This window comes from Lepidochelys kempii, chromosome 17 (genome assembly GCF_965140265.1).
Source record: "Lepidochelys kempii isolate rLepKem1 chromosome 17, rLepKem1.hap2, whole genome shotgun sequence".
NCBI lineage: Eukaryota > Metazoa > Chordata > Testudines > Cheloniidae > Lepidochelys > Lepidochelys kempii.
In genome coordinates, this window is record NC_133272.1 from 2,152,054 (window position 1) to 2,179,263 (window position 27,210).

Consider the following 27,210-nt stretch of genomic DNA (forward strand, 5'->3'; position numbering starts at 1 on the left):
CAGCGTACCGGACAGGCCATGTCACTGCTGATAGCAACTAGGGTGACCCGATATTAGGGGCTTTTATATACACAACTAAACACTCCTCCTCCCCCCCCAGAAAAGTGTCCTGATTTCTCACACTTGCTACCTGGTCACCCTAGAGAGCACCAGCGAAGTGGGAAGGTGCATCACACGCCCGAAGGAGGCACCACCCCAGCTGCACTACATGGACATCCCGCGTGGGAGTGAGAAGCGCACTGCCCAGTTACCCGGCCTGGATGATCCAAAGGCCCTGACTGGCCAAACAGGGAGAGTTACTGAGAGAAATGCTAGGACGAAGCCACTTGTACGTGGGCATCTGCACACTCACCCACTAACCCTTTGCATGCCGTATTGCACCATTCATCGAAGGAGCTCAGAGCTCATTGACCTGGATGGGCACGGGCGTGAGAGCCAGCGCCTTTCCTGACGTCACAGGAGTAACAACTGTGGGAGTGCGGTGCTATCCTACCTGCACATCCGGCGGCCGCGAAAGGAATAACCTCGGACTAACAAACACCCCAGGCCTGACCCACACCTGGGGCAGGGTTGAGAAACTGCAAGCAAACTCAGGGAGGCAGGGGCCTCTGCAGAGAACAAGATTGGGATTGCTTTGGGGTTATTGTCTTTCAGGTTTTGGAGGAAACAGTAATTCCATTCCCCTGCACACGCGTCTGTCCGTGACCGGTGAGGGCCCAGCTCTCAGAGAGTGGCTGTTGCCACTTGTGCTTGCACCTGAATTTCAATTTGCAGGGAAGTGTGGAACTGACCTGGTGCTGTGTGAACTGACAGGGGACGTTGCTCCTGCCCAGCATGACCAGCCAGGTGTGGGAATGAAAAACACAAACCAGCCATCACCTTCCCGCTGCCACCTCAGGCATGGAGGAGCCCTCCTCTAGGCTCCTGTCACTGCTGTCCACCTCCTGTTCCATTGCATGTTCTCTCGCCAGCACGGACGCTGAGGCTGCTCCAGCCGCTTGCCCCACCTAGCTCTGTTGCAGTCAGAGTACAGCCGCGGAATGGTGCAGCTTAGCCCTCGTCTTGCATTTCTCACACGGGCATTTCTGCAGCACCCACCACTGCAGAACGAAAGTGCCCTCGGGGGCAGTGACCCCAAAAGATGGGAAGCTGCTGCTCTCGAGCGGCTTTGGGCCTTGTGTTGTGCACCCCTGAATTTGCAGTAGCATAATGAGGCACTGGGTGCATGTCCATCCAGCGTAAGGGCTCAGAGGGGACCTGCATGCCCTTGGAATACTCCTGTCCAGCCTAGGTCTCGTTAGAAATGGATCAGCTGGTTCACCCCCCTGAACACAGTTGCGGAGAGCAACAGGCCCTGATTCAATGCTGCCCGCCTCTGAATGCTAGGGAGAGCGGAGGGACAAGGAAGGTAATTTTGTGTAATATATTAACCAAGGGCTTGGCCCTGCCAATGCTACTGAGACCAGGGCCATGGGCTCCGACAAGCTGCTCCCAGCACTGAACTGCAGCCCCAGGAGAGAGGCAAGTTCCATCTTTACAATCCCAGCATTTCCCCCCTTCACACTAGCTCTCAGGGCAGCGCCTTCCCTCCCCAGGTCACCGCCCTCACGCGTTCCCTCCGACTGGTAAAGGGAGAGGCTGATTTACAGCAGCAAGTGCCCCATTGCGGTTGCCCAGCAGGGAGCAGAGCATTAAAGGGCATAACCAGAGAGCCTTGTCAGCGCCACAGAGAGCCGGCAGCACACCCTGGGCCACTCCTCCAGATGGGCTGTGGCCAGCAGGCCCAGCATGGAACAGGCAGATTAGACACAGGCCTTGCAGTGGGGGAGGGGACTGTGACACAGCTGCCTGCCTTTGTCAGCACTACATTTTGTGCTTTCCTTTTGTCTTGGACGCGTGGGGCTGAGAAGGCCAGGAGCCGCCTGTCCAGCTGGAGGTGCAGCTCCTCCAGGGCTGGGGCTGGCCAGGAGAGCAGGGGCCCTGGGTACGATTCAGGGAGCTGGTTATGCCTGAATGGGAAGGGCACATACCTTGTGGCTGCACCCGGATTTCTCCGTCCATGGGTATCGGACGGGGTAACCCAAGCTTGCATCGTGTCTCCGTTCAGGCTAGCGGTGGGTTACAGTTTGTTTGTGGCAGATTGCTAGGGTGACCAGATGTCCCGATTTTATAGGGACAATCCCGATTTTTGGGTCTTTTTCTTATATAGGCTCCTATTACACCCCACCCACATCCCAATTTTTCACATTTGCTGTCTGGTCACCCTACAGATCGCACTGGGCAGGCAGCAGTTTGGCTGAAATCAGTGGCAGTCTCCCAGCTGAGCAGTAGCCGTGGCCCTTGGGTAAGGAATGGGGGTGGCTGTGCACCGTTGCAGCCCCTGTGTTTTGCCCCAGAGGGGGCTGCAATTTAGCTCTCTGTGCTGGCTTCCCATAGCATACCGAGTCTCGGACCCGATCTTCAAGGTGCTGTGCGGCCTGGGCTTAGTGTATCTAGAAGGGCCTACGGCTCCGGGCTGGGCACAGAGACCCGTAACTCCAGCCCTCGGGCCCATGGAACTTTCTACCACCGGGGCAGAGCCCAGCTGGGCAGCAAACAGAGCGTCCTGCGGGGCCGGTCCCAGACCGCGGAACAACCCCCCAGGAACTCAGGGCCACCCCAAACCTCCCCAGGGGCCCTGCTCCCACAGGCCTTCTCTGACACAAACCCAGAGCAATGCGTATATTAAAAAAAACCTTCCAAAACAAACCACTCCGCTGTACACACAATCCTTCCCCTGGTGAGTGGATGAGAAAGCAAACCACACGTGAGAGATGGATTTCAGAGTAACAGCCATGTTAGTCTGTATTCGCAAAAAGAAAAGGAGTACTTGTGGCACCTTAGAGACTAACCAATTTATTTGAGCATGAGCTTTCGTGAGCTACAGCTCACTTCATTGGATGCATACCGTGGAAACTGCAGCAGACTTTATATATACACAGAGAATATGAAAAAATACCTCCTCCCACCCCACTGTCCAGCTGGTAATAGCTTATCTAAAGTGATCATCAGGTGGGCCATTTCTAGCACAAATCCAGGTTTTCTCACCCTCCACCCCCCCACACAAATTCACTCTCCTGCTGGTGATAGCCCATCCAAAGTGACAACTCTTTACACAATGTGCATGATAATAAAGTTGGGCCATTTCCTGCACAAATCCAGGTTCTCTCACCCCCTCACCCCCCTCCCAAAAACCACACACACAAACTCACTCTCCTGCTGGTAATAGCTCATCCAAAGTGACCATTCTCCCTACAATGTGCATAATTAAGGTGGGCCATTTCCAGCACAAATCCAGGTTTTCTCACATCCCCCCCACCCCCATACACACACAAACTCACTCTCCTGCTGCTAATACCTCATCCAAACTGACCACTCTCCAAGTTTAAATCCAAGTTAAACCAGAACATCTGGGGGGGGGGGGAGGAAAAAACAAGAGGAAATAGGCTACCTTGCATAATGACTTAGCCACTCCCAGTCTCTATTTAAGCCTAAATTAATAGTATCCAATTTGCAAATGAATTCCAATTCAGCAGTTTCTCGCTGGAGTCTGGATGTGAAGTTTTTTTGTTTTAAGATAGCGACCTTCATGTCTGTGATTGCGTGACCAGAGAGATTGAAGTGTTCTCCGACTGGTTTATGAATGTTATAATTCTTGACATCTGATTTGTGTCCATTTATTCTTTTACGTAGAGACTGTCCAGTTTGACCAATGTATATAGCAGAGGGGCATTGCTGGCACATGATGGCATATATCACATTGGTGGATGTGCAGGTATACGAGCCTCTGATAGTGTGGCTGATGTTATTAGGCCCTCTGATGGTGTCCCCTGAATAGATATGTGGGCACAATTGGCAACGGGCTTTGTTGCAAGGATAAGTTCCTGGGTTAGTGGTTCTGTTGTGTGGTATGTGGTTGTTGGTGAGTATTTGCTTCAGGTTGCGGGGCTGTCTGTAGGCAAGGACTGGCCTGTCTCCCAAGATTTGTGAGAGTGTTGGGTCATCCTTTAGGATAGGTTGTAGATCCTTAATAATGCGTTGGAGGGGTTTTAGTTGGGGGCTGAAGGTGACGGCTAGTGGCGTTCTGTTATTTTCTTTGTTAGGCCTGTCCTGTAGTAGGTGACTTCTGGGAACTCTTCTGGCTCTATCAATCTGTTTCTTTACTTCTGCAGGTGGGTATTGTAGTTGTAAGAAAGCTTGACAGAGATCTTGTAGGTGTTTGTCTCTGTCTGAGGGGTTGGAGCAAATGCGGTTGTATCGCAGAGCTTGGCTGTAGACGATGGATCGTGTGGTGTGGTCAGGGTGAAAGCTGGAGGCATGCAGGTAGGAATAGCGGTCAGTAGGTTTCTGGTATAGGGTGGTGTTTATGTGACCATTGTTTATTAGCACTGTAGTGTCCAGGAAGTGGATCTCTTGTGTGGACTGGACCAGGCTGAGGTTGGTGGTGGGATGGAAATAGTTGAAATCATGGTGGAATTCCTCAAGGGCTTCTTTTCCATGGGTCCAGATGATGAAGATGTCATCAATATAGCGCAAGTAGAGTAGGGGCTTTAGGGGACGAGAGCTGAGGAAGCGTTGTTCTAAATCAGCCATAAAAATGTTGGCATACTGTGGGGCCATGCGGGTACCCATAGCAGTGCCGCTGATCTGAAGGTATACATTGTCCCCAAATGTGAAGTAGTTATGGGTAAGGACAAAGTCACAAAGTTCAGCCACCAGGTTAGCCGTGACATTATCGGGGATAGTGTTCCTGACGGCTTGTAGTCCATCTTTGTGTGGAATGTTGGTGTAGAGGGCTTCTACATCCATAGTGGCCAGGATGGTGTTATCAGGAAGATCACCGATGGATTGAAGTTTCCTCAGGAAGTCAGTGGTGTCTCGAAGGTAGCTGGGAGTGCTGGTAGCGTAGGGCCTGAGGAGGGAGTCTACATAGCCAGACAATCCTGCTGTCAGGGTGCCAATGCCTGAGATGATGGGGCGCCCAGGATTTCCAGGTTTATGGATCTTGGGCAGTAGATAGAATATCCCAGGTCGGGGTTCCAGGGGTGTGTCTGTGCGGATTTGATCTTGTGCTTTTTCAGGAAGTTTCTTGAGCAAATGCTGTAGTTGCTTTTGGTAACCCTCAGTGGGATCAGAGGGTAATGGCTTGTAGAAACTCGTGATGGAGAGCTGCCGAGCAGCCTCTTGTTCATATTCCGACCTATTCATGATGACAACAGCACCTCCTTTGTCAGCCTTTTTGATTATGATGTCAGAGTTGATTCTGAGGCTGTGGATGGCATTGTGTTCTGCACGGCTGAGGTTATGGGGCAAGTGATGCTGCTTTTCCACAATTTCAGCCCGTGCACGTCGGCGGAAGCACTCTATGTAGAAGTCCAGTCTGCTGTTTCGACCTTCAGGAGGAGTCCACCTAGAATCCCTCTTTCTGTAGTGTTGGTAGGGAGGTCTCTGTGGATTAGTATGTTGTTCAGAGGTATTTTGGAAATATTCCTTGAGTCGGAGACGTCGAAAATAGGATTCTAGGTCACCACAGAACTGTATCATGTTCGTGGGGGTGGAGGGGCAGAAGGAGAGGCCCCGAGATAGAACAGCTGCTTCTGCTGGGCTGAGAGTATAGTTGGATAGGTTAACAATATTGCTAGGTGGGTTGAGGGAACCATTGCTGTGGCCCCTTGTAGCATGTAGTAGTTTAGAAAGTTTAGTGTCCTTTTTCTTTTGTAGAGAAGCAAAGTGTGCGTTGTAAATGGCTTGTCTAGTTTTAGTAAAATCCAGCCACGAGGAAGCTTGTGTGGAAGGTTGGTTTTTTATGAGAGTATCCATTTTTGAGAGCTCATTCTTAATCTTTCCCTGTTTGCTGTAGAGGATGTTGATCAGGTGGTTCCGCAGTTTCTTTGAGAGCGTGTGGCACAAGCTGTCAGCATAGTCTGTGTGGTATGTAGATTGTAATGGATTTTTTACCTTCAGTCCTTTTGGTACGATGTCCATCTGTTTGCATTTGGAAAGGAAGATGATGTCTGTCTGTATCTGTACAAGTTTTTTCATGCAGTTGATAGATTTCCACTCCATTTCCACGTGAGAGATGCTAGCTGCATTGCTTAGTGCGCTGCTGGATGGTGTTCAGTGTAGGAGCAGGATTTTATATTTGTACTATAAGAATTAATATATGATTTGATCATCCTGCCAGCCACCCTTTTCGAATAGCAGAAAGGAATGACCCTCTGGAACTATGAGAGATTCTGTTTCCCATGCATCACAAATTAGGCCCTTCTAGGTTTTTTTAAGGTTTAGTTAGTAAGAGATAGGATCTTATACCGTGTCTATGTTAAGCATATTAGAGGGATGTTGAAGGCCTGGGCCCCACTGTGAATTGTTTTGGTTATAAGATGTAGTAAGTTTTAATTTACAATGTCTTTTCCCTTGATATAAAATACTGCTGTTTGTATTCTTAAAGGTCTCTGTGAAAGACTGTTTGTGTGAATGAGGAACGTATGCATCAGGAAAAGATAAGGTGTGAAGGTCATTGTTATAGCTCAAGGAAGAAGGAGTGAAGAAACTTAATGACATCAGAGAACTATCAACGGGCATCCATAAGGAAGGAAGGGCAGATTGACAACCCTGAGGTGGAGGTTGGCACCCCAAAGACAAGACAATTGATTAAATCGAAACCAGGACAGGATGACCTTCTCAGAGGTGTTTTGGAATGTTAACATCAAAAGATACACCAATTAAGGACTAACCGGTCACAAACTGACACAGCAAAATCCATAGACCTCAACAGAGAAAAAAAAAGATTGTAAGAACAGGGTGCTTGGCCATGGGACTTTGTGTTCATCTTGCCACACTCCAGGAGCTTCGGATCGCAAACGACAGAGCCCTGCTCCCCTGTGCAACCAATCTCACTGGCTGCTAGATTGATCCAGACTCTGGACTGGTAAGTCTAAACATCAGCTGGCAGGACTGTGTTCATGGGGGTGTGTGTGTGATTGAAAAGCATATGCTGACTGTTGAATTCTCAATAAATGCGGTGTGCTGCCTTCTCCCCTATAAAGATCCCGGGTGCTTCTTATAAGTATCACATCAGATACTATTGTGCTCAGGGGTAGGAGAACCTATAGAGACTAGAACAGAAGGGAATTCATTCTGTACTGCTAAAGGGTTTCTTCTTTTGGGGATCCCTAGGATCTAGAAAAGCCAGTTGCCCTGGGCTCCAGCTGGATCTGACAGCACGATCCTTATGTGAGTACCATGCAGCCTTCGGCAAACCCCAGCCCGCTCTGAGGTGTTTGTGATGGGCTGGATCACAGAAACCCCCCTGGGGCTGCCAACGGATGTGCTGAGACTACTTCTGCCCCTGCTTTCCCTGCCAGCCTGGGACTCCAGCACCCTCTCTGGCTGAGCCAGACACGCCCGTCTGCTCCAGCACAGACCCAGGGTCTGAACCTCGTGCCCCAAAGCTGCAGACTTAACTGAAAGCAGCTTACAGAAGTGTTCCTGTCTTTAACACTCAGAGGCCCAACTCCCAATGGGGTCCAAACCCCAAATAAATCCATTTTACCCTGTATAAAGCTTATATAGGGTAAACTCATAAATTGTTCGCCCTCTACAACACTGTTAGAGAGATATGCACAGCTGTTTGCTCCCTCAGGTATTAATACATACTTGGGTTAATTAATAAATAAAAACTTATTTTATTAAATACAGAAAGTAGGATTTAAGTGGTTCCAAGTAGTAACAGACAGAACACGTGAATTACCAAGCAAAATAAAACAAAACACGCAAGTCTAAGTCTAGTACAGTAATAAAAAGTGAATACAGATACAATCTCACCCTCAGAGATGTTTCAATAAGTTCCTTTCACAGACCAGACACCTTTCTAGTCTAGGCACAATCCTTTCCCCTGGTGCAGCCCTTGTTCCAGCTCAGGTGGTAGCTGGGGGATTTCTCATGATGGCTGCCTCCCCTTTGTTCTGTTCCACCCACTTATATATCTTTTGCATAAGGTGCAAATCCTTTGTCCCTCTGGGTTCCCACCCCTCCCTCTCAGTGGAAAAGCACCAGGTTAAAGATGGATTCCAGGTCAGGTGACATGATCACATGTCATTGTAAGATTTCATTACCCACTTGCCAGCACACACGTATACAGGAAGGCTTACAAGTAAACAGAGCCATTGTCCTGGTTAATGGGAGTCATCAAGATTCCAAACCACCATGAATGGCCCACACTTTGCATAATTACAATAGGCCCTCAGAGTTATATTTTATATTTCTAGTTTCAGATACAAGAGTGATACATTCATACAAACAGGGTGACCACACTCAGCAGATTATAAGGTTTGTAATGATACCTTACAAGACACCTTTTGCATGAAGCATATTTAGTTACATTATATTAACACTCATCAGCATACTTTCATAAAATCATTTCGAGTGCAACATCACAGTGTTCTCCTCAGCTCCCACCACAGAACTTAGATCCGTCCCTGGGGAACCTGCCTTTGCAAGGGACTGGCTCCTCTCAGGCGGGGATATCGTGTCAGGCTTCAGCACAGGGGGAGGGGAGCTGAGCTTTCTAGGAGAAAGTCCCCCAGAGTCATGCACTAGCAGAGCCTCTTGCAGGAGCAGGGTCTGGAGAGCCGTCCGACAGGCCCTTTGGGGAGCCCTCGCAGACAGCACCCTTCCCCAGGCAGAAAAGGCAACTCTCTCACCTCTCGGAAGTGGGGAACGCTGTGGGGTGGCTGGGACACCCCACAGGCCATATTCTTCCAGACCGAGCTGGCACGACCCATGGTGAACTCAAATGGCCAGAAATTCAACCAAATGGTCAGCAAATTTACACAGGGTAAGGGCAAGCTGACAGCACAGGGTGTGGCTGCTTCTGGGGCTGTGCTGGCTTGGGGAGAGCATGGCAGGGCGGGCGGGGAATTCACAGGCTCAGCCTATGGGCTGTGGGGGTCCAGGGACAAGCGTGTGCCCTGTACCCGCCAGATGCTGCTCCAAAAGGTCCTGTGGCTGGGCACATGACTCCTGCAGGGGCATGGTGGAGGCAGTGACCTGAGTTCAGGCTGACCTAGGCACAGCTGTGTTGGTTTGGAGAACTGTAAATGGTGCAGCCCCAGCGTGGAGGTGGTTAGACTGGGAGACAGGGGTAGCTGATTCCTGCCCGTGTCCCTCGTAAACGTTATGGTGCCGTGGCAGCTCCCAGCCCGCCACACCGACCACCACTGCGTCTCTCGCCGGGTTGGCTGTCGCCTTTCCTGTCTGTTCCAGACCGTCGTCGTTCCCTGCTGTCTGTATGGTGCTGGTGCCCTGTCACGGCTCAGGCCCCATGGTGCTAGGTGCTGGACCAGCACAGAGCACAAGGACGGCCCCTTCCCCAAGCGTAAGGCAAGGGACAGCTGGTGGAGACTATGGATGGGCAGCAAGAGGAGCCACAAGGATCACAGGGAGATGCTCTAGGTCTGCTCCCCATTAACAGCCTCTCACTTTGGCTCCAAAGGCTAAATAAACCAGCGGCTCTAGGAGCACAGCCCAGCTTTACAGAGAGCATTTCATTTTCCTTCGTCCCCCGGCAGGGGCGCAGACTAGGCCCCCCTTGAGCTGCCCAGCCTGGGTCCCTCTGCAGCTCCTGGCACTGCAGGATCTGAGCACCTCACGGCTCGAGGCTGGAGAATCAGCCTCCCCTCCCACCCCTGTCCCAAATGAGACCATCAGGGAAAGCTTCCACTCTTCCCCCTGCCCCGCCCCACGCTCTCACTGTGTCTGGCTGGGGGAGCCTGGGTGGCTCTTGCAGGGGACAAGGCTCTGCAGCCAGCAGGGTCAGAGGCCACCTGGGCGCATGTGTCCGCTGGGAGGCCAGGGCACAACGGACCAGCTCATTTCTTGTCATTAGCGCTCCCTCCAGTGGCCGGACGCGGTATGGCAACGCCAGGGGGCCTGATTCTGCACTCACTTTATCCCCATTCCCAGGTTGCTGTCAGACAAACGTCACGGATATGAAAAGGGAGCCAGCAGCATGCTGCTGACTAGGTGTGTCACAGAGGACGTGTCCAAGGCTGCTGGCACATGTAGGCCACCCGAAGTTGCAGCTTAAAGAGCCAAATCCTGTGACTGTTATTACGGGAACCCATGTTGCTGGTTGAAATATGGGACAGAGGTGCTAGGAAAGGGACAGAATCTGCCACTGTTACTCACACTGAGTAGTGCTTTACTCCCCCAGGGTACTCGCAGAGTGAGGTGCTACTTACCATGAGTAGGGACGGCAGAGTCTGGCCTGAGATTACCTCAGTGCACACTGTGTGTATCTCAACTAGAGGAGAAGGTCTCCGGAGCAGGCGTAAATCCAGAGACTCGCTGGGCCTTCCATACTCTGAAAAGCATCTCTGAGCTCCAAAGCAGGGCAGCGATCTCACACAAGTATCTACGGCAGCAAGGAGGAGATTGTTCAGACAGGATGCTGACCAATTGGAACCGGTTCAGAAACAGGTTTATTGCTACAAGAAGGACTCAAGGTCTGGGAACTTGCTTCAGAGCAAGAGACTAAAAGACGTTCAGTTGATTTATCTCACCCAGGAGAAGGCTGAGAAGTAACTGGATCATGGGCTCTAAGGGCCTACCTGGGGAAGAGATTTTTGATCGGCGGCAGCTCTTTATTCTAGCAGCAAAAAGCAGAACAAGGTCGAATGGCTGGAAGCTGAAATTCAGACTGGAACGAATTAGAGCTAATTTTCAAGCAGGGAGGGGAATTAACCATTAACAACCCACCGCAGGTTCTGGGGGTTCTCGGTCACATGACATCCTTCAGTCCCGACCCAAGGAAGTTTGGAAGGAAATGCTGTAGCCCAAATGGAGGGTCTGTGCTCAATGCAAGAATCGCTGGGTGAAAGTCTCCTAGCATTAAAACTCACTGAGAGTGTGATTGTCTGTCGGGCACTTGGGGAAACGGGCATGTTCCTTATTGTTCTTGTTGAAGATTGTTTAAGACCAAGCAGCTCTGGGGTCAGTCGTTCATCAGCAGATTCCTCTCCCTCCTCACCTATTAGGGGCAGACTTTCTCCAGGTTAGTAATACTCAGTTTGTAAAAGCCTTTCTGAGCGCTAAATTGTGCCTTCAGACAAAGCCCTGAGCCCGGCAGGTGCCTCAGACAAGCCCCCTCCAGGAGAGCGGAACCACACCCCATGCAAGCTCAGCTGTGCCAGCTGGTGTTTTGGGGGTCAGAGCCCAGGCTCCACTTACTTCCCACTTCCCTGTTCCGGGGTAAGCAGGAAAGGTGCCCAGTATCCACTTGCCCCAGTGCACGATGTCGCCCACGTGTGGGCATGACGAATCCCCTGTGTGGGTTTGTGGCCCAAGTCACCATCGAGCCCTAGTCCTGTGACACTAGGAGTAATAACCCACTTTGAGGCTGGCTTCTTCCTACAAACCTTAATCGATTCTCCCTGTGCTGGGGTGCTTCCCTGCCCCTCCCGTCTCCCATCCCTGGTGGAGGGTTCGCAGCCCACAGCCCTTAGGGCAGGCGCTTGGCAATCACACTGCTGCTCAGCGTTCTCCTCCCCAGCGGTTCTGAGAGCTGCTCTGCCCTACCTGGGACTTCAAGCTGCCCCATTTCCCCTCCACACACCCAGAGCATGGAGCTGTCTCCTGTTGCATCAGAGCTTGCTGGATTTTGGGATCATAGAATATCAGGGTTGGAAGCAGGGGTGAAAGTAAGTTAGAGAACTTACCGGTACACTGGAGTCCTGAGCCAGGGGTGTGGCCTCAACCGGAAGAGGCAGGGCCTTAAATTCCCAGGCCCTTTAAATCAAGATTTAAAGGGCCAGGGCTCCAGCTGCGCGAGTGGCGGCTGGGAGCCCGGGGCTGTTTAAATCACCCCTGAGCTACCAGCTGCAGAGGCGGGTGGGAGCCCCGGGGGTGATTTAAAGGGCCCAGGGCTCCAGCTGCTGCTACCGCAGCAGAGCCCCGAGCCCTTTAAATCACTGAGGAGCTGTGGGGGCTCCCGGCTGCCACCGCTACCCCAGGGCTCTGGGCTCCGGCAGAGCTTTACTGGGGCTTCGCTGCTACTTCGCTGCTACTTTTACTGCTACTGGGGCTTCGCTGTGGTAGCAGCTGCCGGAGCCCCGAGCCTTTTAAATTCCCGCCTGAGCCCTGCTGCCCGAGCCCTGGGGTAGCGGCGGCAGGGCTCTGGCGGGGATTTAAAGGGCCCTGGCGAGGGGGGTAGCAGCGGCTGGAGCTCTGGGGCCCTTTAAATCCCCGCCTCAGCCCCGCTGCTGCTACCCCAGGGCTTTAAATTGCCCTCTTGGAAAGCCGGTCCTGGTACGGCACACTGGCTCTTACCGGTACGCCGTACCGGGGCGTACCGGCTTACTTTCATCTCTGGTTGGAAGGGACCTCAGGAGGTCATCTAGTCCAACCATGCTCAAAGCAGGACCAATCCCCAGCTAAATCATCCCAGCCAGGGCTTTGACAAGCCTGACCTTAAAAACTTCTAAGGAAGGAGATTCCACCACTTCCCTAGGTAACGCATTCCAGTGTTTCACCACCCTCCTAGTGAAAAAGTTTTTCCTAATATCCAACCTAAACCATCCCCACTACAACTTGAGACCATTTCTCCTTGTTCTGTCTTCAGCTACCACTGAGAACAGTCTAGAGCCATCCTCTTTGGAACCCCCTTTCAGGTAGTTGAAAGCAGCTATCAAATCCCCCCTCATTCTTCTCTTCCGCTGACTAAACAATCCCAGCTCCCTCAGCCTCTCCTCATAAGTCACATGTTCCAGTCCCCTAATGATTTTTGTTGCCCTCTGCTGGACGTTTTCCAATTTTTCCACATCCTTCTTGTAGTGTGGGGCCCAAAACTGGACACAGTACTCCAGATGAGGCCCTCACCAATGTCGAATAGAGGGGAACGGTCACGTCCCTCGATCTGCTGGCAATGCCCCTACTTATACATCCCAAAATGCCATTGGCCTTCTTGGCAACAAGGGCACATGGTTGACTCATATCCAGCTTCTCGTCCACTGTCACCCCTAGGTCCTTTTCTGCAGAACTGCTGCCGAGCCACTTGGTCCCTAGTCTGTAGCGGTGCATGGGATTCTCCCGTCCTAAGTGCAGGACTCTGCACTTGTCCTTGTTGAACCTCATCAGATTTCTTTTGGCCCAATCCTCTAATTTGTCTAGGGCCCTCTGTATCCTATCCCTACCCTCCAGCGTATCTACCACTCCTCCCAGTTTAGTGTCATCTGCAAACTTGCTGAGGGTGCAGTCCACGCCATCCTCCAGATCATTAATGAAGATATTGAACAAAACCGGCCTCAGGACCGATCCTTGGGGCACTCCACTTGATACCGGCTGCCAACTAGACATGGAGCCATTGATCACTACCCGTTGAGCCCGACAATCTAGCCAACTTTCTATCCACCTTATCGTCCATTCATCCAGCCCATACTTCTTTAACTTACTGGCAAGAATACTGTGGGAGATCCCCTGTCCCGCAATGTGCTGCATCCGAGACATTCATTCCTGGCCCTAGGAGTGGGGTCAGCAGCACCAGGGTCCCTTGGGGGAGCGCTCTAGGGGCTCAGCCCCTGCAGGGGAGACACTGCAGGGGGAGGTCTGAGGGGCAGATACTACACTGGGGGTTGAGGAGAGGTGAGAGTTTGAGGGCAGCCCAGGGTCAGCTCCAGGATTTTTGCTGCCCCAAGCTCCAAGAGCGCAGCTGCCCAAGCAAAATAAAAAGGGTGACCGGACGCCGCCCCTGGAATTGTGCCACCCCAAGCATGTGCTTGCTTGGCTGGTGCCTAGAGCCGGTCCTGGGGCAGACACCCTGGGAGGACATTTAGAGGGGTAGAGGCAGACACTATGGGGGAGGGTTGGGGCATTGGGGGCACCCCAGGGGGAGTCTCTCATTGAAAAGATAGCTGTATGCTCCCCCCGCCCCAGGAACATTCCTGCTAGGTGAGGGCCCCTCCCTCAGCCCAGAGCCCCCTGGCAACGGCAGCTCAGAGAGCCAGGGCCCCTATGTGCCCCTTGGCAGGGGCAGGGGAGGAAGTCCAGCCTCCAGAGCCCCGCTAGGACAATAGCCAGGCCCAGGTGGAGCTGACGGGGCGCTTTTGTTTGTCCCTCTCACTGCTTAGAGCCAAACAAAAGGGGCAGTCAGACGTCACAGCGGCCGCATTGTGCCGCAGGGAGCAAAGCGCTGAGCCGGCAGCTTGCCGTGACCTCGCTTGTTTGGAGAGCACTGCAGGGCGAGAAGGCCCCAGGCCCCGGCAGCCTCACAGCAAACACGGGCCTGGCCTGGCATGTCCCGGCACAGGGCCCTGGCCACAAGGAGCCCAGCCCGTCCAGCCAGGGGAAAGAAGGAGCCTGCCAACCCAGGGGACTCGTGGCCTGCAGGGCTCAGCAGTGGCTGGGCCTGGGTTGAAACACACTCACACCAGGCCACTTGGGATGAGCCCAGGGCAGGGATGGGACAGAGAGAGGTCCGGTTACTATGGTTACCAAAGAGCACTGGGACAGGCAGGATTGGGGCCATGGAGCGTGGGGCCACCAGTCCAGGCTGGAACCAGGCTGCTGGTAGACGCTTTCTGCAGGACTCAGAGCTAGCAGGGGAGTATTTAACAGCGGTGCCCTGGCTCCCAGGCACAGAGCAGGGCCTTGCTATGCAAACCCCCCGCACACACACAAGAGACAGCCCCTGCCCAGAGAGCTCACAGGCTGGGGCTCTGCTAAGACACAGCAGGTCTCCTGCAGCCCACAAATGCCCCCCGAGCTGCTCTGCAAATCGCCAAGAGAAGGGGTCTCCTCCGGCACATGCCGAACCATCTGCCCAGCTTGGATTTTAGCTCAGAGGCTCTGGTTACCCTCCCCAGAGGGGAAGCAGGGCTCTGTGAAGCTCGAAGCCTGTACCGTCCACACCAGAAGTTGGTCCCTCACCCACCTTGTCTCCACCAGGACAAGGGTAATTCTGGGAGCCTGCACCCTTCCGCCCCCCCCGGTGAGCTGAAGGTCAGGTGCTGGCCCAGAGCCTGGCTGCAGGTTCTATTCCTCCCCCCGACTCAGCACCACCCTGAGCAGCTTGGCATTCGCCTGCAGAGATCCTGGGAGGCCCCCGGTGCTGCAGGATGTTACACACCCTGGAGAGACCCCTCTGCTCAGCACCAGCGGCGGTGAGCCGATGGCCCTGGAAAGCTGGGCTGGGGAACTAGCAAGCAGGGCCCTGGCGTGTGGCCTGACGCTCCCACTGCACCAGGCCTGCGCTCAATGGTATGGACCTGGGGTGATGAACTTCGTTGTCTCTGCCAGCATCCAGCAGCTGCCTCTGTCTTGGAGCCCTCAGCTGGAGCCATTCCCAAGCTGCTCTCAGACAGCAAACCCCCAGGGAGCCCCGGCTGCCCACTGGGAGGGAGGTTAACACAGAAATCAAAACCCAGGTAACGTTCAGCTCTGATGCCTTCACCTGCTTTGGGGCTCCTAGAGAGGAAGGACAGCTGAACGGTCAGGGTGCTGACCTGAGGCTTGGGAGACCAGTCTTCAGTTCCTGGTTTTGCCACTGAATCCTGCGTGACCTTGGGCCAGTCACTTAGCCTCTCTGGGCTTCAGTTCCCCATCTGAACCATGGGAATAATTCCCCCCATGGGGTAATCTGCAGGATAGATCCACTAAAGATGGTGAGGCTCCCAGACACTAGGGTGATGGGGGCTGTCTGAGTACTAATATAAATTAAGAGGGGTCCTCCCTCAGGGTCACTCAGCCCACACCCTCGATCTTCTCTGCCCAGAGAGCTGCTCCCTTTCGTTTACCTGCATGTCGGGTAACAAGCCCTCTGGCTTGGTCAGGCAGCAGGACTCACCCCTTTCCCAGCAGCTGCTAGCAGGCTGGGGTGCTTCAGGCTGGTTATCATCCCCCCTTCACTCTTGGTCTCTTCTTTCTTCCCTTGTTGGGGAAAATCTTTGTTCCATTCCACGAGGCTCATCTCTGAAACCAGTCAAACCCTGGCCTGAAAAAGGAAATGCCAAGAACCTTTCTGAGCAACCATGGGGGGTGTCCCTAGTTGGGGCAGGGAGAGAGCGGCCAGAGACAAAACCCCAAGCTTGTCTCATGAGAGAATGATGCTGCCAGGCTGGAAAGTACCAGAGCAACGAAGCTGTTGAGTCATTTGTGACCAAGATTAGCCATGCAAACAGCCGACCGTGGATCAGACCATGGGGCTGAGCTGCTGGAATCTCTGAGGATCAGCAGAAAGGATCAGAGAAAGCATAGTGCTGACTGCTCTACAAATGCTGGCCCGGGGCCCCGGCCAGCCGGGTGCTATATAACCAGAGGGGCTGGAACAGGCAGATAGTACATGGAGGAAGCAGCAGTGCAAGCTGAGCTAGGTGAGTCCTGGGGCTGAATTTTCAACTTTTCCTATCACCTCCTCCATTCTCTCTGCTCTTCCAAGAGACAGGCAGACACAGCCTCCTTCCTGCCTGCTGACAGGTGCTGAAACGAGACGGCCAGGAGTTAGCCCTTTGCAAAGACAGATTCATACACCACAGCTCTCAACTTGGGCCTATCAACCCATGGCCAAGTGTCTCCGGTCACACACATGGAGTGACAGCCAGAGACACTGACAAGGTAGTTCGGGAGGTTTCAGGTTAACACCCCGCCCAGGAGCTTGGGAATCGGCCTCCTCCTTCACGCGCTCTCCCATTTTCAGTAGAAATGATTTCCTCACCGCAGCTAGCTGTTGAGGGGCAAAGTAGCCAAGTCTCTAGAGGGTGCGTGGACGGGGCGGGGAATACGTGTCTGGAGGATGCAGCAGAGCATAGCTGGAGATAGAGGTGATGTCTCGGTTATACCTGAGCTGCATGGCCTGGAGATGAGTGGTCACTCGTAATGTTTAATGTCTATAGCGTGGTAACGCTCCCACGCCCCGACTGGGGCTGGGGTTGAGGCCTCATTGCACTAGGTGCTGTGCAAACACTTAGGAAGATGTGCTCCGTAGCCCAGAGATCTTCACCCACCCAGACACGGAATACTCCCACTCCCACCCACATACCCAGACACAGAATACTCCCACTCACACCCAGACACAGAATACTCCCACTCACACCCAGACACGGAATACCCAGACACAGAATACTCCCACTCACACCCAGACACGGAATACCCCCACTCACACCCACATACCCAGACACAGAATACTCCCACTCCCACCCAGACACGGAATACCCAGACACAGAATACTCCCACTCACACCCAGACACAGAATACTCCCACTCACACCCAGACACGGAATACCCAGACACAGAATACCCCCACTCACACCCACATACCCAGACACAGAATACTCCCACTCACACCCAGACACGGAATACCCAGACACAGAATACCCCCACTCACACCCACATACCCAGACACAGAATACTCCCACTCACACCCAGACACGGAATACCCCCACTCACACCCACATACCCAGACACAGAATACTCCCACTCCCACCCAGACACGGAATACCCAGACACAGAATACCCCCACTCACACCCACATACCCAGACACAGAATACTCCCACTCACACCCAGACACGGAATACCCCCACTCACACCCACATACCCAGACACAGAATACTCCCACTCCCACCCAGACACGGAATACCCAGACACAGAATACTCCCACTCACACCCACATACCCAGACACAGAATACTCTCACTCCCACCCAGACACGGAATACCCAGACACAGAATACTCCCACTCCCACCCAGACACGGAATACCCCCACTCACACCCACATACCCAGACACGGAATACCCCCACTCAGGTTGAGAACAGCGCTGCCCCCCCCGGTCTCTGCTGGGATCGTGCGGAGTGCATGGGGCCAGTAGTGAATGGAGGGGTGACCCAGTGAATGAGGGGACGGTGGGCACCAGCGAGCGTGTGCAGAAAAGCTTTTCCAAAGGAGCCTGCTTGGCTCTGTGCCAGAGTCACTCTGACGCAAGTTGTGCTTTTCCCTCCTTTTCCAGGCACCAGCCCCACAGCGAAGATGGCTCAGACGAACCCTCTGCCTGGCCCCACGGGCCCGTGGAAGGTACGTCCCAGCTGTCCCGCGCGTTAGGACTTGTAGCATGGAGGGCCTCGAGGCCCCTGCTGAGTGTGCACTGCCCGCACATTAGATGTGACCCCCAGGGAAGGGAAATGACTGGGCCAAGGTGACCCATCAGTGGCAGAGCCCAGGTCTCCTGCCCCCTGCCGGATCACACCGAGTGCACCCCTGGTTGCGCAGAAGTCAGGGGCAGGAGTTCCTGCTGGTGCGAATGCTCACTGGCCCAGTTTCGGAAGTCGCTTGCTGGGCAGGTGCGGGCCAGTCAAGCGCAGCAGCCCCATGGTGGGAGTGCGAAGGTGGAGGGGAGCAAGCGTGGCTGGAGCCAAGGCAGCTGAGGTCTGATGGAGCTGCCACCAAAAGGGTGAGCTAGCGTATTTGCAGCATTCTGGCAAGCCGGGGAGCAGCTCTGTCCTGCTGGGCGGGAGAGCGAGAAGGAAAAAGAGAAAAAGGTGTGTAAATCTGGGGGGTGGACAAAGAAGCTGCTGCCGGGGGGAGGTGATGATCCTGTGAAACAGGCCAGGGCACCAGGAAAGTCCCTGCTCTTCCTTTCTCCACCTAATCCTCTTTGCACTGGAGACTTTGGAGTGGAACTAGTGTGAGTTCTAAGTGCAGCCTAAGACTGTCTACTCTGCAGCCTACTCTCAGCGCATCTCTGTGCACTCAGCAGGGCTGTGATCGCTTCCAGACCCCTCCCGGGGATGCCCCAGCCGAGTCCAGAGCTCATTGCCGGAGACAAGCAGCTGTGTGGTTCAGGAGTGGGCGCCGTAGGTGAGGGTGAGAAAGAACGTGTCCACGGCTGGGCTGATCTCTCATGCACCTGAGTGCTGCAAGGCCCAGCTGCGTGTTAGAGCCCCATAGCTGGAACAACAGGGGCGCTATGGGTCAGCCCCGAGGAGTGCAGATGCAGCCCCGAGGCATTAACCTTAACTCTTGTTCAAGGAGCACCCAGTTCACCTGGACTGTTAATGTGCACAGCCCCCCACCCCCGCTTCAGTGACACTCATGTGGGGACGACTTCCTTTCAGCTCACAGCCTACGACCAAGAAAACTTCCAGGGAAAGAAGATGGAGTTCACCTCGGCCTGCCCCACTGTCACTGAGTGCGGCTTCGAGAACCTCCGCTCCCTAAAGGTGGAATGTGGCGCGTAAGTACAAGGCTCCCGCCAGGCTTTGGGGGGCTGGCAGGCGAGGACCGAGCACGGATGGGCCGGGTTGTCATCTCACCTCAGAAGTAGTTTGGCCGTTCTGCTAAAACACAGGGGCTACGAGCCAGGTGGCTCCCGGGCTCCACCTACCCAGCTGGGGGGAAAGCAAGTGTCCCATTTCGGGTCCTGTAGTGCCCGACTGTGCCCAATGGGGGAGGGAGCAAAGCCCAGATGGCACCAACACAGAAATGTAGGTCATTAAAGTGAACAGCGGGACAATCTCACCCGTGGCAGGCTTGTTTCTGGAGAAAGGAGTTGACGGGGGGCTGGCGAGGGGCAGGGAGGAACGGCGTCAGATTTTGCACAGTTGAGCCTGTCTTTGTGCTGGAAGCCTTAGGTCCTTCATATACAAGCAGCAGCTCCACCCCCACCACGAGCATCCAGAACAAATCCTAGGCCACAGCTACCAGCCTGCTGGCAAACCCTTGCCAGCCTCCGTGACAGCCTTAGCCAGTCGCAGGCCTTGTCTACATGGGAAAGTCACAACCCTGGGCTGAGATGGGGGTTAAGCCCATGACTTCAGTTTAAGAGCGGATCTGAAGCTGCAGCCAGGGTCTGCACTCTGGTCACCTACGACACACCAAGTCAACGGCTAGAGCGTGGGTTAGTGCGATTCAGCGTAATCCCGTTCCCAGTCAGCTTGAGCTAACCCCGAGAGCCCCAGCTCGTGCCCACCCAGGGCTCTGCACCAGACGAACCGCATCACTTTGAAATTGCTTAACCCAGTGCAGCTTCCTTATGCAACCAGGCCTGCCAGCCTCAAGGCAGCCGCCTGTGGAGAGCGGAGGGCCCTGCCCAAAGGCATCTCCCCTTCCCAGCATCCCCAGAGACAGCGTGACCCCATTTGCACCAGAGCCCCGTCCAGCTCTGCGTCTAGTGCGCCAAATGGAACCTCCCAGCTTAGCGAGCCCTGCACTAAACCGTTCTCTCAACCCAGGAGAGCCAGTCTACCCCAGACCCGCCTGCAGAGCGACTGTTGGCCTGGAGCCCTTGACTGCTTTGGATCCCAGCAGTCAATGACACCGGCTCGGCCCGGTGGCTGCCATACAGGAGAGCTGAGCCCAGGCACCAGGATGCGCTGGCCACATGCTCTGCCTGGTAGCAGCATGCCTGCAATACAACCAGCTAGGTAAGCAGCAGCGGACTCTGAAGAGACCCCTGCCTGATTGCTTTGCCCAGAAAGTTGGGTCCACAAGACGGGTGCACAGCAGAAAAAAGTGGAGAGACTCAGGGCTCCAGGAGCGAGAGGCACCCCTCTCCACAACCAAAATGGGGAATCCTCTGCACAGCAGAGGGACAATTTCTCTGCCACTTCCAGCCCATTAATGCCGAGCAGTGAGAACCCCGCTGCAGTTAGCAGTGTCAGCCTCTCTCTCCTGCTTCCCCACCCCTAACGGGATTAAGGCAAAAGGCACGAGCTAGCCAGGCAGCAGCAACCAGCTCCCTCCTCCAGTGGGCCATTCACCAGGATGCCAACGCAGCATAGGGCCACAGCTAGTGCCACTCAGCCCTCCAACCACGCTGTGTGCTCGGGCGAGCTTGTTTTCCCTCAAACACTCCCTGTGCCCAACAAGCCGCCTCGAAAACCTGTGTCCAGCTGAGGTGGGGATCAGCCACGTTAGAGATTCTAATACACAGAGGACAGGAGGGGACTGCGGCAGCCCGCCCCTGGGCAACCTGACAATGCACCAAGGTTCCCCATCCCACCTGGCATGCGAGTCACTCGCTCTCCTAGGCAGATAGGTGCAGGGACGCAGCGGGGTTGGGGTTGTCTTAGAGGCTCAGACTCTCAGCCTTCCCTAGTCGCATCCAGGCTGCCTCCCGGCTGCTTTGCGGGCCCTCTGGTGGGCAGCATGGGTACCGGCCCCACACAGAGACTCGCCAGGTGTTGTGTCCTGTGGACACAAGAGACAACCGGGGAAGCATCTCTCAAAGCGGGGCTGTGGTGGAGAAGAGAGGCAGGCGTGAGTGGCTGGGAGAACCGGGGCGGGGGTGGCGTGGTTCCGACGTTAGGAATTGTGCCCGTGGCTGCCATTGGGGCAAGGGGGGAAATTAGCACAATGACAGTGCTGCAAGAGAGCGAAACCCGAGCAGCAGAGGAGCTGAGCCAACATCTTGTGTGTTAGTCCCCTATAACTCCGATGCCTAACAAACACGCTAGAGCAGGGCGCCTCTCTGGAAGATCAAACCTCCTCCAGCCCTTTGGTGGAGGGTTCGCTACAGGCAGTGGAGACCCTTGGGACTCCTCCAGCAACACCTGGGAGCAGCAGTACGTGACAGCCCCCGTATTTCCGCAGTGAAAAACCAGCTGGAGAAAATCTCCCTTTCAAGCTCTTGTAGAGAAGCAAAGGAGGGTGGAGCTGTCCGAGCCCTGTGCAGGTCACCTGTAACCCAGGGAAAGTGGGAACTCTACCTGGAGCATCCCGTGCTCTAGGAGTCCATTCCCTGGAGCCTCCCCCTGCTCTGTCTTGGGTAACGCTGCAGCCTGCGTGAAGACGACACGCAGGGATGTGTAATGAGTCTGGGCAACAGCCACTTAGCAGAGGGCAGGCCCTAGCAGCTGAGCTAGCCCAGCAGCTGTGAGGGCCCTTAGCATGAGCTCACCCCGCTCAGTACCATACAGCCTCCCGCGCAGGTGACGGTGGCTATTGGAGCAGGGCCTGTCCTAACACTAGGGTGCCATGCGTGCTCCATTCCCCTCAGGCACCCAGGCCAGGAGAAGCAACAGCTTCAGCCAGGCAGACCCCTGGATTGTGGAGAGGGGATAGGGCCACGCCTGGCCTCATCTCTCTTCTGGCAGCGAGGGAGCCCACAGGGATTTTCTGTGCCCCTTCTCCCTGAGTGACAGACGATGGTGCAGCTGGCCAGGGCAGGCCTGCCTGCTTCCCCCCCTGCTTGGGTCTGGGGCACCGATTCCAGCCCCGGAGCTGCACCAGGAGGACCGATGGAGCTGTGCTCTGTCATTGCAGCTGGATCGGTTATGAGCACACCAGCTTCTGTGGGCAGCAGTTTATCTTGGAAAGGGGAGAATACCCACGGTGGGATGCCTGGAGTGGGAGCAACGCCTATCACACCGAGCGCCTGATGTCCTTCCGCCCCATCTGCTGTGCTGTAAGTGAGATTCCCCGGCCTCTTCACCCCGTCGCGTTTCCCAGCAGCCTGCTGCCTTCCTGCGAAGCAGAGTTATGACTCCTCCACAAAGGTGCCTCTTGGGCTCAGAGGGCAGGGCAGGGCTCATGTCTTTTTTGGAATGAAGTAGCCTAAAACTTTTACCAGCTTTTGCTGCTGCAAATCAGCCTGACAGTTGCCTACTCTTCCCTGTGATGGATGCTGCTGGGAGGCCTGGCCTGGAAGCCGGGAGAGTCACTGATTGCTCACTCACTCTCCAGCTGCTGTTAGTAAATACAGCCACTCTGATTAAAAACTCGTCAGTCACTCCAGCTAGGTAGAACGGTAGGACTGGAAGAGACTCGAGAGGTCATTTAGTCCAGTCCTGCACTCAAGGCAGGACGAAGTATTATCTAGGCCATCCCTGACAGGCATTTGTCTAACCTGCTCTTAAAAATCTCCCATGATGGAGATTCCACAACCTCCCTAGGCAATTTATTCGTGTTTAACCACCCTGACAGTTAGCAAATTTTTCCTAATGTCCAACCTAAACCTCCCTTGCTGCAATTTAAGCCTGTTGCTTCTTGTCCTGTCCTCAGAGGTTAAGAAGAAGAATTTTTCTCCCTCCTCCTTGTAACAACCATTTATGTACTTGAAAACTGTTCTCATGTCCCCTCTCAGTCTTTTCTCCAGACTAAACAAACTCCATTTTTTCAATCTTCCCTCATAGATCAAGTTTTCTAGACCTTTAATCATTTTTGGTGCTCTCCTCTGGACTGTCTCCAATTTGTCCACATCCTTCCTGAAATGTGGCACCCAGAACTGGGCACAATACTCCAGTTGAGGCCTAATCAGTGCCGAGTAGAGTGGAAGAATTACTTCTCGTGTCTTGCTTACAACACTCCTGCTAATACATCCCAGAATCACATTTGCTTTTTTTGCGACAGCGTTACACTGTTGACTCATATTTAGCTTGTGATCCACTATGACCCCCAGATCCCTTTCCGCAGGACTCCTTCCTAGGCCGTCATTTCCCATTTTGTAAGTGTTCCACTGATTGTTCCCTCCTAAGCGGGGTACTTTGCATTTGTCCTTATTGAATTTCATCCTCTTTACTTCAGACCATTTCTCCAGTCTGTCCAGATCATTTTGAATTCGAATCCTGTCCTCTAAAGCACTTGCAGCCCCTCCCAGCTTGGTATCGTCCGCAACCATTCAAAGTGTCCTCTGTACGCCACGTACAACACATGGAAGTGCCGTTCTGGATGAGCCCACGGGCCCAGCTCTCAGGAGCGCATGCAGCCCCACCGCTGTCAGTGCCAAGATGACGACGGGCTGTAAGCTTAGGGTAAAGCAAGGAGGCTCAATTGAACAGTTCTCCTGGCTGCTCTCCACCGTTGGCGTGATTGCGCAGCATGGCTAGGCCTTAGGGGCAAGCAAGGCACCTCTGAGGGGATTTTTGGATGCACTCAGGATTAGCTGGGTCGTTTTTGTAGAATTGTAAGGCAAGCTACAGCTAGAGGCTGCTAAAAGTCTGATGTGATTGGAAAGGGAAGTGCAGAAACATTGGCTGTCCATCATTGCAGTATCCTAGCCCCTGAACAATAGGGCAGGGGACGTAGATGGCTGCACCTCCCTTCCTTTAGTGCAACGTTTTCGTACCTTCTGCTTCAGACATGGATCTCTTACCCTGGTTCATAGATGTGAGACAGCCGGTCAATGGGGGTCAGATCCCAGAGCAAGTCCTTGGAGCAAGGGGCCCATCACTAGGAGCTGCGTCCGTTTCCCCCCACACAATCTGTTTGAAAGATGCTACTGGCTTCCCTCTCATGTCTGCTCTATTCCTGTCGCCCAGAATCACAAGGAGTCCAAGATGACCGTCTTTGAGAAGGAGAACTTCATGGGACGCCAGTGGGAAGTATCGGATGACTACCCCTCCCTGCAGGCCATGGGCTGGGGAAACAATGAAGTGGGCTCCATGAAAGTACAGTGTGGCACGTAAGTGAGACACGCAGGCTTAGCACACCAGAGGTGTGAGAGCAGGAGGCTGGCTGTAGAACCCAGTGCACATCTCTAGCAGTGGGTGACGATTCCCAGTTGCAGCAGGGCCGCCCACAGGGAGAGGCCTGAGAAAAGCCCTGACCCGCTGAGGGAGTGCACAGCTCCATCCTTGGCACACCTGCAGGAGATGTTCTGACCAGAGCGTGGGTACAGTACTGGGTTAGGTACACCCCGTTTTTCTGCCAGTGCAGCACATCTGCATTAGGGGCTTACTTCAGTTTAACTCCATCAACTTGCAAATTTCCTCAATGGAGGCAGGGCCAAGGCTATCCAAGTACGGGTCATCTCCATTGTGGAAACGGAACATGCAGAATTCATCCTACAGACCACAATGGATACGGGGCACAATGCAGTTTTACCCTTTCCTTAGTCCATCTGTGGCACGGCTCAAGCACATCAGTACCTCAGCATGTGGGCATGGGCAGCCCAGGGCTTTCAGGTGAAGACCGCTCTACTTGGGCTAGGGCTCAGAGGAAGCCTTAAAAACTGCAGCTCTAGCAGGAATTCTGCAGCAGCCAGAGGGCAGGTCGCACTCCAGGAAAGTGTCACAGCCTGCAGTCCCGTTGGACATAGCAGCACATGGGTTCACATCTGAGCACGGTGACAAACTCATGTTTGTTTGCAAAAGGCTTTTACCCACAATAAAGCTGGGAAACTAACTCCAGTTTGACAAGAAAAGAGCACTTTCTTCTTTAGTGCCATGTAGGGTCTTTCCCTCTCCCCATTTTCTCGGAGCAGTTTAGAGGCAGATGGCCTGGCTCTATTTCTTTCTGGGTTTGGGTGGGCAATTCACCAAGACACACCTAGGACAGTTCTAGATTTGTAGGCATGGGGATTTCTCCCCTTTCCAAGTCCAACAGCTTTCTGACTCTTCTGTTTGTTCCAGCTGGGTTTGCTACCAGTATCCTGGTTACCGTGGCTACCAGTACATTTTGGAGAGCGACCATCATGGTGGAGATTACAAGCACTGGAGAGAGTGGGGCTCACATGCCCAGACCTTCCAGGTCCAGTCTATTCGGCGTGTTCAGCAGTAGATATTTGTGTTCGCAGGCTCTCCTCTTTAAAGAGCGTCTTTGCCAGATTTCTAAAGCACACTGATCCCTATGGTGCTAGCACTTCCCCTTACAAAACAGACAGATTCCTTCCTTGTACTGTGACTGCTGTTGAGACATCGTTTCTTCATGGTACTAATTGCTGCAATTACCAATAAATGTCACTGAAAGAAAATGCTACCAGGGTGTTTGGATTCTGTCACTCCAGTGTTCAGAACAAAGGGTACTGAAACTTGCATTAGTTCGTCTCAAATTCACATCACAACTAGTCAAGACATTGGGCCCAATTCTCCTTCCTTCCAATGATTTTACACATAGGTAAGTCCATTGACTTTCAGTGGAGTGTCTTGAGATTTACACCACCGAGTTCAGAATTAGAAGACACAGTCTTCTCACACAAGCACACTACTACAGCCATTAGTCTGTCAGCAGGCCAGTTGTCAGCACAACTGGCTCCTTGCAAAACCAACTCCATATAGGTTTATGGCGGACAAGGGCTGCAGTGAAACTGGAGACAACATTGCTACATCACACTTGGATTTTTACTATCGGCAGAAGCCTTCTGTGTTCAAACCACGTGGAGCAGATATGGTCTCCTGGCCACTGACCTGCAGATGGGAGGTTCGCCCCATTATTAGTGGTTCTCTCAGATGGGCAGATCCACTCATTGCTGCCCTACAGCTATACAGGTTCAACTTTTTTCTCCGCCCCTCCCCTGAAGTGATAGACTCCAGAGCTCTGTCCTCCTTCCCTTGCACTCCAAAAAGCACAGCACCCACAGTAAGTCAGGGGGAGCTGGGCCCACCTGCCTCTTCAACCTCTTACCAGTGCTGCATTAGTTGACCATCAGGCATTACTGACCAGCACGGCCCCCTAGCTCAGGACCAGCACTGCACATCAGGGGGACGTGTTCCCAGTGGGATGCTGCAGGGATTGGCTCTTAGCCCTACACTATTTAGCATTTTATCAAGGACCATGAAGAAAACTTGACACAAAAATTAGGGGAGTGGTACATACTGAAGAGGACAGGTCATTACCAGAGAGCGATCTGGATCACTTTGTAAACTGGGCACAAGCACAGAGAGTGTGTTTTAATACAGCTAAACGTGCACATCTAGGAACAAAGAAGGCAGGCCATACTTCCAGGATGGGGGACTCGATCCTGGGAAGCAGACGCTGTTGTGGTAGACAATCAGCTGAGTATAACCTCCCAAGTGTGATGCTGTGGCCGAAAGAGCTAATGTGATCCTTGGACGCATAAATGGGGAAATTGCAAGTAAGACTAGAGAAGTTATTTTACCTCTGGCACAGATGCAGCCACTACTGGGATACTTTGCCCAGTTCTGGTGTCCACCATGCAAGAAGGATGGTGATAAATTGGAGAGGATTCAGAGAGGAGCCATGAGCATGATTAAAAGGATTAGAAAACATGCCTTTGAACAAGACTCAAAGAGCTCAAGCTATTTAACTTAAAGAGAAGATTTGGGGGTGACTTGATCAGTCTGTAAGTACTGATATGGGGAACAAATATTTGACAGTGGGCTCTGCAAGCTAGCAAAGAAAGGTATAACACGATCCAAAGGCTGGAAGTTGAAGCAAGAAATTCAGACTGCAAATAAGGTGAAGATTTTTAACAGTGAGAGGAGTTACCCATTGGAACAATTTACCAAG

The 27,210-nt window shown here is 53.5% G+C and overlaps 2 protein-coding genes across 4 annotated transcripts in view; one reads left to right on the forward strand and one right to left on the reverse strand.

Annotated features, from left to right (window-relative positions):
- The window catches only part of MYO18A (myosin XVIIIA), a 163,131-nt gene extending 152,689 nt beyond the window's left edge, over positions 1 to 10,442 (reverse strand). For both annotated transcript variants that reach the window (XM_073315969.1, XM_073315968.1), the window contains exon 1: positions 10,284 to 10,442. In XM_073315969.1, coding sequence (XP_073172070.1) covers positions 10,284 to 10,286 — 3 coding nt within the window. In that variant the 5' untranslated portion in view covers positions 10,287 to 10,442. The remainder of the gene's footprint in view (positions 1 to 10,283) is intronic.
- Positions 1,443 to 25,705, forward strand: CRYBA1 (crystallin beta A1). 2 transcript variants are annotated; one of them, XM_073315985.1, is made up of 7 exons: positions 1,443 to 1,521; positions 6,491 to 6,970; positions 18,035 to 18,099; positions 19,140 to 19,258; positions 22,288 to 22,429; positions 24,282 to 24,424; positions 25,374 to 25,705. In XM_073315985.1, exons 3-7 carry the CDS (start codon positions 18,055 to 18,057, stop codon positions 25,519 to 25,521), a joined length of 597 nt encoding a protein of 198 aa, XP_073172086.1. In that variant the 5' UTR covers positions 1,443 to 1,521; positions 6,491 to 6,970; positions 18,035 to 18,054; the 3' UTR covers positions 25,522 to 25,705. The 2 variants fall into 2 exon arrangements, with proteins under 2 accessions (XP_073172086.1, XP_073172087.1); XM_073315986.1 differs by lacking the exon at positions 1,443 to 1,521 and adding an exon at positions 2,275 to 2,344.
- The last annotated feature ends 1,505 nt before the right edge of the window (positions 25,706 to 27,210 follow it).

What these genes read in the sequence shown, in the direction of transcription:
- CRYBA1 (XM_073315985.1), top strand. Translation starts at nt 18,055, where the DNA reads ATGGCTCAGACGAACCCTCTGCCTGGCCCCACGGGCCCGTGGAAG. An exon ending in CTAAAGGTGGAATGTGGCGC is followed by an intron (nt 19,259 to 22,287) that starts GTAAGTACAAGG and finishes CTGTCATTGCAG; the next exon opens with CTGGATCGGTTATGAGCACA. An exon ending in TCCGCCCCATCTGCTGTGCT is followed by an intron (nt 22,430 to 24,281) that starts GTAAGTGAGATT and finishes CCTGTCGCCCAG; the next exon opens with AATCACAAGGAGTCCAAGAT.